Source organism: Cryptomeria japonica, chromosome 11 (assembly GCF_030272615.1).
Source record: "Cryptomeria japonica chromosome 11, Sugi_1.0, whole genome shotgun sequence".
NCBI classification, from domain to species: Eukaryota; Viridiplantae; Streptophyta; class Pinopsida; order Cupressales; family Cupressaceae; genus Cryptomeria; species Cryptomeria japonica.
The window spans coordinates 711,470,192-711,481,639 of record NC_081415.1 but is presented as its reverse complement, the minus strand read 5'-3'; the positions used below and the strand labels follow the sequence as shown (position 1 = coordinate 711,481,639).

Below are 11,448 nucleotides of genomic sequence, written 5' to 3'. Positions count from 1 at the left end.
GACCAATTCACACTTGATCCTTCTCTCCCCATTGCACTTTCCATTTTTATCCCCGCCACTAACATTCCAAGCATGTCCCTTTGACCAAATCCTCCTCAAGCAAGCCACATAGCATCCTTTCTTCAATCATTATCAACCCAACAACAAAAAATATTCCTCATCATTTCAACCCACCAAAAAATTGTACCAATGATCTCTCATACCTCTACCTATCAATAGACCTAGTGAAATTCATATCATGCTTATGCCTACCAAAACAATATTCCACCTGTTCAAACTGTAGTTTCCACAAAGCCAACCTTCTTCTCTATTCCACAAAGCCAACTACCTATTTTCACTTATAACCTCAACTCATTTTCATTAATAGCTATGAGTGACTTGGCATCCCAAAATTAAGAGCTTCCAACAAGAGATGACATATATGAAAATATGACATACTAAGAAGACCTAAACCTTTGAGGACATATGCCCTTATCCCTTTGATAGGTCTATACCTATGATCTACCTTTTCCTCAAAACTTTCAAATTTCTAAATTTGATAAGTATAAAGGAAAAGGTGACCATTGTAAACATGTCAGGGAATTTTACCTTGCTTGCATGGAGGTTTCTTACAATGACACCCATCTAATGTGCCTTTTCCTTGGAATCTTGGGAGGACAAACTATTGAGTTGTTTTACATTTGCCTCATTAGATCAAAACCTTTCATGAATTAGCTTAAAAATTCAGATCACACATTCCTCACAACATTGAACATGAAGTTTCTATGAATGACCTATACAACACAAAACATATAAATGGAGATACATTTTCTTCCTTCTTAAAATGGTGGAGAAATATAGAAAATAAATGTTCCTAATATCTTCCGAGAAACAACTTGTCAACATATTTGTTCAAAACTTAAATTCAAAAATGTCCTTTCACTTGAAGATCCAATGTTTTTAAATATATTTGATACAATTATAGAAAAATGTTACCATAGAAGAGGCCCTCACTATTAATGATCTTGTGAAAACTAATAAAAATGACAAGAATAATCGCTCAAAATCTAAATTATTGAATGCAATATTTTTGTCTATTGAATAATTATAAGATTTATCTTTAAATTTTAATGTATATTTTTATATTCAAATTCATATTCTTTAAAATAAATATAGAATGATTTGGTATGTAATTAAAAACCTAAATTGTTTATGCTAAAATCTATAATAAAACATATTTATAATAATTAATAATATTTAAATTATAATAATATTATATAAAGTTTATAAATGATATTTATTAATATAAATTAATTAACATTATTTAAAATAAAATTTCTATTTCAATCAATTTAATAAATTTATTTCATTGTAATATCTGAAATTGAAAAGCTACTTCTTAAACAAAATAAATTCATCTTATAAATTTGAATAAATAAATTTCAATATTCAAGACTTCACTGATTTTAAATATGTCTATTTGTTCCATGAATAATGAATACTATCCCAACTTTAGAAATAAATTGAAATAATATAATATCAAAATTATTTAGAATAAAATTTATTTCATCCACTTCACAAATTTATTTTATTGCATTATTTGAACTTGAAGAGGCTACCTCTTTAAAGGCCTTAAAACTTGAATATAGATAAATATTAATGCCTAAGCACACAATAATTAGATGGATACATTTGTTCCATGAATAATGAATGAATGATGAATAGGATCACACTAGGACAATTTCAATCCTTAGTTTCCCCTTGTCCCTCAGCTACATACTTCATCACTCCAGGAATATGAATGCTATTCAAGTAATAAGGCCATGAAATCTTTTTTACATCAAAGTTAAAAATTTCACGGTCATAGTCACTCAATCCCATAAACATGTGCTCTGTATTGAAGTTGTCAAACCTGCTTCAAATAAATTTAAAAAATTAATAAAAATGTCAAGATTTAATATAAATATATAAAATAATTCTCAATGTAATAGTTCAATGATTCATTAAAATAAATTATAAAATATATCTTAATGATTCATTTAATATAAAAATCTAACATTTTGAATTAAAAGTATTAACAAAACTAGTTGTTAACATGAAAAAGTGGTGCATTTTTCTAATTTTAAAAGATATGATAGCATTTGGTTCTAGTCTTGCGACCAAACTTAAAAAACAAACTCTGAACTTTGATTTGCTCTAGTGGATCATATAAAATTACACATTTTCAATAAAATTCACTTATTAATGTGATCTAAATAAACTACTTAAGCAAATCAAAACTTAGAGTATGATATTTAAACGAAATCCAATCTCATTGTATTAAAGAGTTTCTCTCTAAGCTTTAATTTGTTTAAATAGTTCATATGATATTATAGATTTTTAATAAAACATTGTTATTAATGTTATCTAAATGAACTATCTAAAGAAGTCATAGCTTCAAATATATTCTTAAACCAAACCCAATTCCGTCCTGTTAAATAGTTTCTCTCTTAATAAATTTGACTTCTTCTATCATATGCCAATATATTCCTCTTGCTTAAAAATCCATTATATAGAAATATATTTTCTTACCTTCCTTGAAAGAAAGCATATGGCTTGTAGAGTTCGGCCAAATACATGACAAAGTTGAACCTTTTGAATTGCTGATTGTAGCGCTCTGCGAAGGCTTGACAAAGCAACTCATTGGCCACACCCATTATCTGTTTACTAAAGCATCCATTGAATTAGCTCCCATAATAATTCATGCAAATCAATAAAGAAGTGAGATTAGTTTTAGAATGCATGCCTGAAGCGGTATCTTATAACGTAGTCTCATGTACCGCACGAAACTTTCCATGCTCTCCAACAAGTAAATTTTCTCAACTTTTATTAATTTGCCGTCTTTTCCCATGCAAGGATTGTTCAAAAAGTATTGGTATCCAATGTCTACCAGAACTGAGTAGTTCAAAGGATTTGCAGTGGATGAAGACACGTTATAAATTGAGAGTGAATTGAAATCCAAAGCATGTTTCACCATGGCTGCTATCATTGCATTCACCACGAAATCAGCTGGAATCTGCACATACCAAGGAATGATTTTGATTGCATATATTAAGTTTCCACAATCCAATTTAATATGTTTGAAGGTTTATTTCATTGTGATTATCTTTTGGAATCAATATTTCGAATCAAATTCTATGATCCATTATCAAGATAGTAAGCTAGACAAGAAAAATTGTCAAAAGAAATGAATAACATAATTTGAATTAGAATCTATTTGTTTCATAGTATACCACATCAAGTATGAGGTTGGGATTAGCTAGGAAAGATGTGAGCCTCCCATTTCCATATCCTATAATGATAGTGTCAATTGTCCTGAAACATACAACACCTCTTAGACCTTCATATATAGTCATGTTATAACAATTAATTTATTTCAAAACTAGTTCTATCCTACAGTAAAGACAATTAAATCCTTTTTCAGAAAGTTGAAATAATTACCATCATTTGGTTTAAATAACAATTCTAAGATTTGATTTTCTTAAAAGACTCATCTTATATTAGACTAGTAGACAATTCTTATTGAAAAAACACATAATTTCCCACCAACTAAACAAATCAAAACTTAGAATATACTATTTAAACTCCACCTCTACTATCTATAATCAACAAAAATAAAAGAAAGAATTATTGAAACACAAAGACCCACTATGAAGCTTCAATAAGCAAGTGGAAGAATCCCATTGCATGACAATCCAATTGAAAGATAGATTTACCTGCTCCCCTCCATCCAACCAGGAAATGGGTCAGCGAAAGTGCTCTCGATTATGCTTGGACGAATGATAACGATGGGAAGCTCTCCTCTCCGCTCACCCAAAATCATCTCTCCCATCGCTTTTGTGAACGTGTACGTGTTTGGCCAACCATACTTTCTTGCTCTGTCAAATTACACTATATAAATGTTCTGCTGCCGTGAAGCTCATCTATAACCCAATGTTTATATAGTTTTATAACAACACGTTTTAATACCTTTCAAGACCAAGTTTCCTCATCTGGTCGGTTGAGTTTTTGGGCGTTGGAACGAAGCTATTTTGTATCCCATCCAGAGATTTCTTTGCTAAATTCAACTCCGTTTGTATGTCCAGTGTTAGGTGGGTGTCATCTACTAGAGTTTCTCCCATTTGCAGAGATTTTTCTGGTATGACTCCACTTTTTTCCCCGGCGACGAAAGCTTAGTTGCATGAAGATTGGCAAGCATAGAGATCATCAATGAAATTAGGGTTTTAGATAGTGATAGTTGTTTTTGAATTATATTGTGTGAGAGTTTTTATATCAATCTTTTTGATTACATTCTATTATTCATCATCAAGATATTATAGTGTTCAGAGGAGAAGAAAAATGGTTAATCAAACACTCTGAGGTCATGATGATGGATCACTCTAAAAAGTTGATGGAAAATTTTTAAAACTCAGACACAATCAAATAAAAAATAGTGAAAAACTGATATAAAAGATTGTACGGATTCAAATTAAGATTTTCTTTACATAAGAGTCTCAAACTCCGAAGTGTTAAGACTTTCTTACCCGTGGAAACATGGACAAGAACTTGAAGTTTTCTGCACCTTTTCCCAAATTCCAGAAAGTTATTTACAGCCATGGTGTTCACACCCAGAGCAGTGTCATATCTGTGTTACAACTAACATTATTAAAATAGACACTCCCGCAGTACTATTATTAGAAATAATAGATGTTAATCATATACCTACAGATCATAAAAAGAAGTAGAGTTAATTGTGAGATTCATACCTCTCATCGAAATTGGTAGTGGCAGCTGTATTTACTATAACATCCAGTGTTTCCCAGAGATGTTCTCTAACAGACCGCTCGCTTATTCCCAGGTTATGGATCGACGTGTCACCAACAACAGGGACAAGTTTCTGCAACATAAACTCATTATACTCGTGGCCATGCTGCTCCCTTAGTACTTTGAACAACTCCTTGTCAATAATCTGCAAGTTATAACCCCATACTTAATGCTGTCAGTTCTTTTGAACAACCCCTTATCAATGGCATATACTGAAAAATGACTCTCGAGCATAACCCTATAGCTATATACTCCCTCTAACCTATCTATAGATCCCATCCACTACTGATAAGCAACCCACTCTCTTTGATTCTTCGCTCTTCTCCTAATGAAAACATCTATTTAGACCTTACTATTTTGGGTTAGTTTACTTCGTTACAATTATTGTTTCAAGTCGTGGATTCAATTTTTGATTTATTCATAATATAGATGATCATCAGTTACACATCGAAAGCTTATAAAAGACTTATCCTATAAAGAACTAAGCTCCAGATAAAGAACTAAGCTCCAGATCAATAGACTAAACTGTAGATTCCCAAAAACTAAACTGTAGATTCCCAAAAAGAAGAAAAAGAAAAAGATTTTGACCTTACCGAATTTTTAAAAGCTCCACTTAAAAATACTCCTTTCAATGATAAAAAACAGTTAATATCTCATCTACACTAAATGGTCTTTAATCTACCATAATAGTTTCATACAGACCATTTTATGCAACTCCTCTTACATTAGAACTGTCATATTCCTTCACAGGCATAACCTTTGTACTTGCCAGATTAGAGTATTGTGAGAGTCTAGCAATAACAAAATAGATTAGTTTCCTCACCTCTTTGTGAAGCCTTGCTTTGGCTGCTGTAACATCTGGAGCCCTGATAAGCACGAACAAAGTCCCCACAGAGGGTTGTACTCGTAAAATCTTCTCTATAAAGACTTGGGAAAGTCAACAAAAACAAGTTCAATTCTCAATCTCATGCAACGAAAAAGAAAACAACAAAGCTCCAGGCAGTTAACTAATTAACAACTAAAAGAGCGAGAAACTTATTGGAGAATACCCTTTGCGAGAAAACCAGTAGATCCAGTAACCAAAATATTTTTATGCTTCAAAAACTCCACAATGTTTGATGCCATTTTTTTTTGGCAGGAGCTGATGTTCAACCAAGTTACAGCTTACAGCTCTGAAATCTTATTGAACAGCGTTGTCATTACCCCTATATTTATGCATATCATAACAAGTCAAAGATTCCATTTTTATTACTATATACGTTGCTCATATTTTGAAGACTCATGATTATCATTAAAAGAAAGAGGAATAGAGTGCACGAAACAAACGATTTGGTTAACAAGAAAAGAATTACAACATTCAAGAATTTAGACAAGCACCAACTCAACTTTCATTTATTAAAAAACAACAAATCAGATATTTTTTCCCTCGACTTTACTCATAAATATAACAAGAAATCAGATATTTTTTACCTCAACTATACCCTCAAACATTTTTCTTTGACTGTTTCGTATTGTCTGTTTAATCAATTAACCTCACGCCACTTTATACGTAATGAATCACATAATTTGAATTTGAACTTGGTTTATGTACAATTGGTTAATTAAACAACCACTATTTCGACAAATCAACATAATACCTGTACGAAACCTTGTTTTTCCTGAAATTGCTTATATTCTTTGCATATAATGAAGGTGCTAGATACATGTGCACAGATCTTTCCTGACATGGAAAACAAAAAGTCTTAAAATAATTAACAATGGGCCTAAAATTCTTTGGGAGAAGGTAGGTGACAAAGACAAGTAAAATTCAATTTAAAAATATATTGGTTTTTTAAATTTAATAATTTATTAATCAGAATCTTTTTTGTCAGGTATTCGGATCAAAGCTGTCTTAACACTCCACAGGGCAACAACCTAAGGTTTTGGACAACAACTTACTTTTAACAAGTCTGTATTAATTACTTTTAACAAGTCTGTATTAATAGGAACTGGAAAGGCTTCTCAATGAGCCTTGTTTGAATATTTCTAAAACAGAAGAATATCAGTTTGTTAAACGAATTACTGTCTTTTTAATTAAATGTATTTAATTTATTTCTCTTAAATAGGTGCTGCCAGGCCCATGGCCAAAACTTTTGCAGTTAAAAAAGTGATGTAACGATTGACCTAATTCCACCTAAAAGATTGTCAAGTCACGTTGGATAGTTCAAAATGTTTTCTATAATGGTGTAAGAAGATGTGTTGTCAGTCATCGAGCAGAGTTCGAATCTGGAGCATTTACAACAGTTCAAAAGAAACGTGCTAATCAAGCAATCTTAAGGATTCAACCGTTGTAGGTTTAATCCCAAATTCATCCTGAGAGTGTGACCAGGTGTATATGGAGTGCAGCGCTCTGCATTTGCCTATCTCGCGGACACTGCAGATAGCGTGGAGTGGATTTTTTTTCAATTGATTAAATAATTTTTTAATTTAAAATTCTTATTAGTCAAAGGAGTTCACATTCATATTAAATCAAAGAATTTTGTTTAAAAATAATTTCATTTGATAAAATAGACTGTTTTTTTTATAAATATCTAATTTTTAAAAATTAAAATAGAATGTTTTAAAGTTAATATATTTATTTGGTATTTAATATATTTAATTTTATTTAATTTATTAATCAATTAAAAATTCTAATATGAAATGAAAAAAAGGCAAGACTTTTGAAACATTTAAAGTCATTAGATTGGAAAAGAAACAAAAATCACACAAAACTTTATTCATATTAAATTTTAGAATTTTCTTTAAAAACAATTTCATTATTAGAGTCATTAGATTGGAAAAGAAACAAAAATCACACAAAACTTTATTCATATTAGTTTTTTTAATAGTTAGATAATAAATTCTTTTTTATTTTAAGTTGAATTTCCTGTTAAAATTGATTTTTTAATTAAAATAAAATATTTTTTAGATATTATATATCTATTTGGTATTTGATATATTTAATTTTATTTTTTGAAAAATCAATTGTTCAAAATTACTATGAAGCACTGCAAGACGATTTAGATGATTTAAAAACAACTTTGAAATGTGCACACTACTCTTATTTTTTTCATTGTTTTATTGCTTCAATTCCCGAGGCATTTTTATTGCTCACAATTCTTTTTCATATTTAATAGGTTTCATTTTTATTATAATTTTTTTTTTTAATTTTAAAATTTAAATTTGAAATTATATATCATTTATTTATAAATATAAATATAATATAAATAATAAATTAAATATTTAAACTTAAATTTTTTTTAGAGAAAAAATGGCGGTCCCTCTGAGGAAGCAGTTTGGCGTTCATGGCGGTCCCGCAACAGATTGTAGTAAGGGGGAGGAGGAAGAACTGGATGGATCTTTGGTACCTCTGTCGGGTGAAATTGCCAAGGATTTGGTATTATGGGAAAAGTTGGCAATTATTTTTGCAAAATCATTGGGCCCGAGATGGAAAGGAGTCGTATCAAAACATGGATCAACGATAATTGGCCTAAAAGGGTGGTTATCAAATTCATTCCTAAAGGTTTTTTCATTGTTATTTTTGCAGAAGAAGAGGAGAAGGAGAAGGTTATGCAACATGACAATTGGTTTTTGGATAATCACCCTTTGTACTTGCAGCCGTGGTCCCGATGCCCCTTGGTATTTATGATCATCCTTTATGGATTCGTTTGTATAATCTCCCTATTTAATACTGGGGAGAAAGTAGTTTGGAAAAAAATGGGAGAACGTTGGGTACCGTTATGGAAATTGATGAAAACATTATAGAAAATGATTCCTATCTCTATGCAAGAATTGAAATTGTAGCTATCAGGAAGATTCCCTCCTCTGTTTGCTTGATCTCGGATGGTTTCATTTGGAAGCAATCGATAGAAATTGAAGAATTTAAACTCTATTGTAGATGATATGGTAGCAAGCTTCATATGACTTCAGAATGCAAAATGTTTGTGTGGCCTACCAAAAAATGGAGGCTGAGAGCCAATTCTCAGATGGCGGTTACCAAAACAGTTACCCCTCAGAAGAGGGATGAGGGTACGAATGCAAGGACTTCGAAGCCCTCAGGGCTTCCCCCCATAGAAATAACATTCATCAATGGGCCTAATTCTATTGCAGGAGGGGTAGAGGCATCCCCCAAAGAGGAAGTGTCTCACAAGGCATTGGTGATCTCCAAAGGAGTCTCAGATAAAGAGGTGGATCATGTCTTTGAGTCAGAGGAAGATTTTGACAGAATTGATGAGTTGGATAATCTAGATCCCAAATGCATTAGTCAATCGGTTAATGTCCTTTTGGGAAGATCCAAAGGAGTTTGGGGTAGAAGAAGCAATAAAAAATTGTGAGAAGATAGGGCAACATAGAAGGGTATTGTGAGTGTTTTTGAATTTTTGAAGAGATCCAAGGGAGGGGAATCCTCCCTTGGAAAGCCATGAGATCCTTTCATGGAATGTCAGGGGCCTCTCTTCCCTTGACAAAAAATTCTTGGTTAAACGTTCATTAGAAAAAGATTCTAAGGACGTGATTCTTCTTCAAGAAACCAAGCTAGATCTTGATAAAGCTTTGAGTTTTCTACATTTCTGCTTCCCATGTGGTTAAAGTTTCCATGGATGAAATGTCAGATCACTGGATGATGTGTAAAGTGAAGATTTTAGCATCAGATTTGGAGTTCCCATTGTTTAACATTTATGATCCTATCAAAACAAAGGACAAGTTGAAAACCTGGAAGGAGATTTCAGACCATTTTTGAATTCTTGGTAATGATTGCTGGTGACTTTAATGCCATATTGAATCTTGAAGATAAAGAGTGGAGGGATTGACAAAGTCAACAAAATCATGGAAGACTTTCATGATTTTTTTTTTATCAATGGAGCAGTGGATGTAATCCCCACCAATGGTAAATATACTTGGATGAATAGGAGAATCAATTTTACAAAGATCTTAGAGAGGCTGGACTGATTATTTGTGGGTCCCAAATGGTTGGAGGGTTAGTTTTCTTTGGCTTCTAGCATTCTGTCGATATCTATTTCTGACCATTTCCCTGTTCAGTTGGAAATGGACATAGGTGCTAATCGACATCAAGGTAATTTTAACTTTCAAAGTATGTGGTGGAGGGATGGGAAATTCTTGGAACTACTAAAATCCTGGTGGGAAGAGAGCAACATATATGTAGGAGCCCATAGCTTTTGTTTTGTTAAAAGATTACATTTTCTGAAAGGTAAAATGAAAATTTGGAATAGGGATTCCTTCAAAAATATTTTTTTGAAGAAGGAAAGGATAGAATCGGAACTCACTTCCCTTAATGAGGTTGTGCTGCAATCCGGGATGTCAGATGCAGATTACTATAAAGAAATAGATCTGGAAGCACGTCTAGCAGAGATGCTCAAAAGAGAATAAATTTATTGGCGTGATAAATCCAGGGAATTGTAGATTGTTGAGGGAGATTCGAACACCAAATTCTTTCATGCTTCCATTAAGGCAAAGAGATCCCTAAACAAAATTGCCTCGTTCATAGATGATGGAGGATTGTGGCATTTGAAGGAGGAGGAAATTCAAGAGGTGGCAATTGCTCACTTTCAATCTATTCTAGGCTCTCATATTATTTGCAACAACAGTAGAAGGGATTCCCTATTGGAGGTTATCCACAATGAGTTATCTACGGAAGACAATGAATTATTAATGTCTCCATTTTCAATTCAGGAAGTCAAGAAAGCTACTTTCTCCCTTCATCCGAACAAAGCCCCTAGACCGAACAACTTTACTGCCGAGGTGTTTCAAAAAGGTTGGGATATCAAGGGTGAAGATATTTGGCGAGTGGTAGAAGACTTCAGGAAAAAAATGAGGTTTGTCAAAGAGATCAATAACTCGTTCTGATTCCAAAGAAGCCTAAATGTGAAAGCATGACAAACTACCACTCGATCTCTTTATGCAATTCTATTTACAAAATCATAGTGAAGGCTTTCTCAGAATGACTTAAAAATATCATGAGTAGTCTTATCTCAAAGGAGCAACATGGATTTACACCAGGCAAAGAAATCATAGACAATATTATTTTAGGAGCAGAAACTATTCATTCAATGATCTCTACCAAGATGAAGAGCATGGTAGTCAAACTGGATGTAAGTAAAGCCTATGATAGGGTGGTATGGGAATTTCTCTTGTTAGTCCTAGGAAAATTTAGTTTTCACAGACATTGGCTTGACTGTATTCAACATTGCATTTCTTCCACCCATTTCTCTATGCCTGTTAACGACAACATATGTGGTTTTTTCAAAGCTACTAACGGTATGCGCTAATGCGACCCACTCTCTCCATTTTTGTTTGTCTTGATGACAAAAGTATTAGGGAGGTCAATTAAAAGGAGATGTAGATTGAGATCTTGGAAAGGAATCAGTATTCACAACAACCTGGAACCCATGTCTCACATTCTCAATTCGCCGATGATATTATCTTGTTTGGATTGGCCACAGAACAGGAAGCTAGGGAAATAAAAAACACCTTGGATTGGTATGTGGAGGTTTTAGGTCAATATATGAATAAGCTTAAATCACAAGTTTACTTTTTCAACATAGGCAAAAGATTGCAAAACAAGATATCCAAAATTTTGGAATTACCTACAAC

The 11,448-nt window shown here is 32.5% G+C and overlaps 1 protein-coding gene across 1 annotated transcript; it reads right to left on the bottom strand.

The window, feature by feature from the left end:
* Window positions 1-1,514: 1,514 nt before the first annotated feature.
* On the bottom strand, window positions 1,515-6,014 carry LOC131061396 (probable fatty acyl-CoA reductase 4). Its single transcript, XM_057995039.2, has 10 exons — window positions 5,871-6,014; window positions 5,645-5,748; window positions 4,764-4,966; window positions 4,542-4,642; window positions 3,988-4,189; window positions 3,735-3,896; window positions 3,252-3,333; window positions 2,765-3,034; window positions 2,551-2,678; window positions 1,515-1,891 (listed from the first exon to the last, which is right to left on the bottom strand). Exons 1-10 carry the CDS (start codon window positions 5,944-5,946, stop codon window positions 1,723-1,725), a joined length of 1,497 nt encoding a protein of 498 aa, XP_057851022.1. The 5' UTR covers window positions 5,947-6,014; the 3' UTR covers window positions 1,515-1,722.
* Between the last annotated feature and the right edge of the window lie 5,434 nt (window positions 6,015-11,448).

Excerpts from the sequence above, each read along its gene's own strand:
- LOC131061396 (XM_057995039.2), bottom strand. The coding sequence starts at position 5,946 with ATGGCATCAAACATTGTGGAGTTTTTGAAGCATAAAAATATTTTGGTT. Across the intron at positions 4,643-4,763 it reads ACTACCAATTTCGATGAGAG|ATATGACACTGCTCTGGGTG; the intron begins GTATGAATCTCA and ends GTTGTAACACAG. Across the intron at positions 3,035-3,251 it reads CCAACCTCATACTTGATGTG|ATTCCAGCTGATTTCGTGGT; the intron begins GTATACTATGAA and ends TGGTATGTGCAG.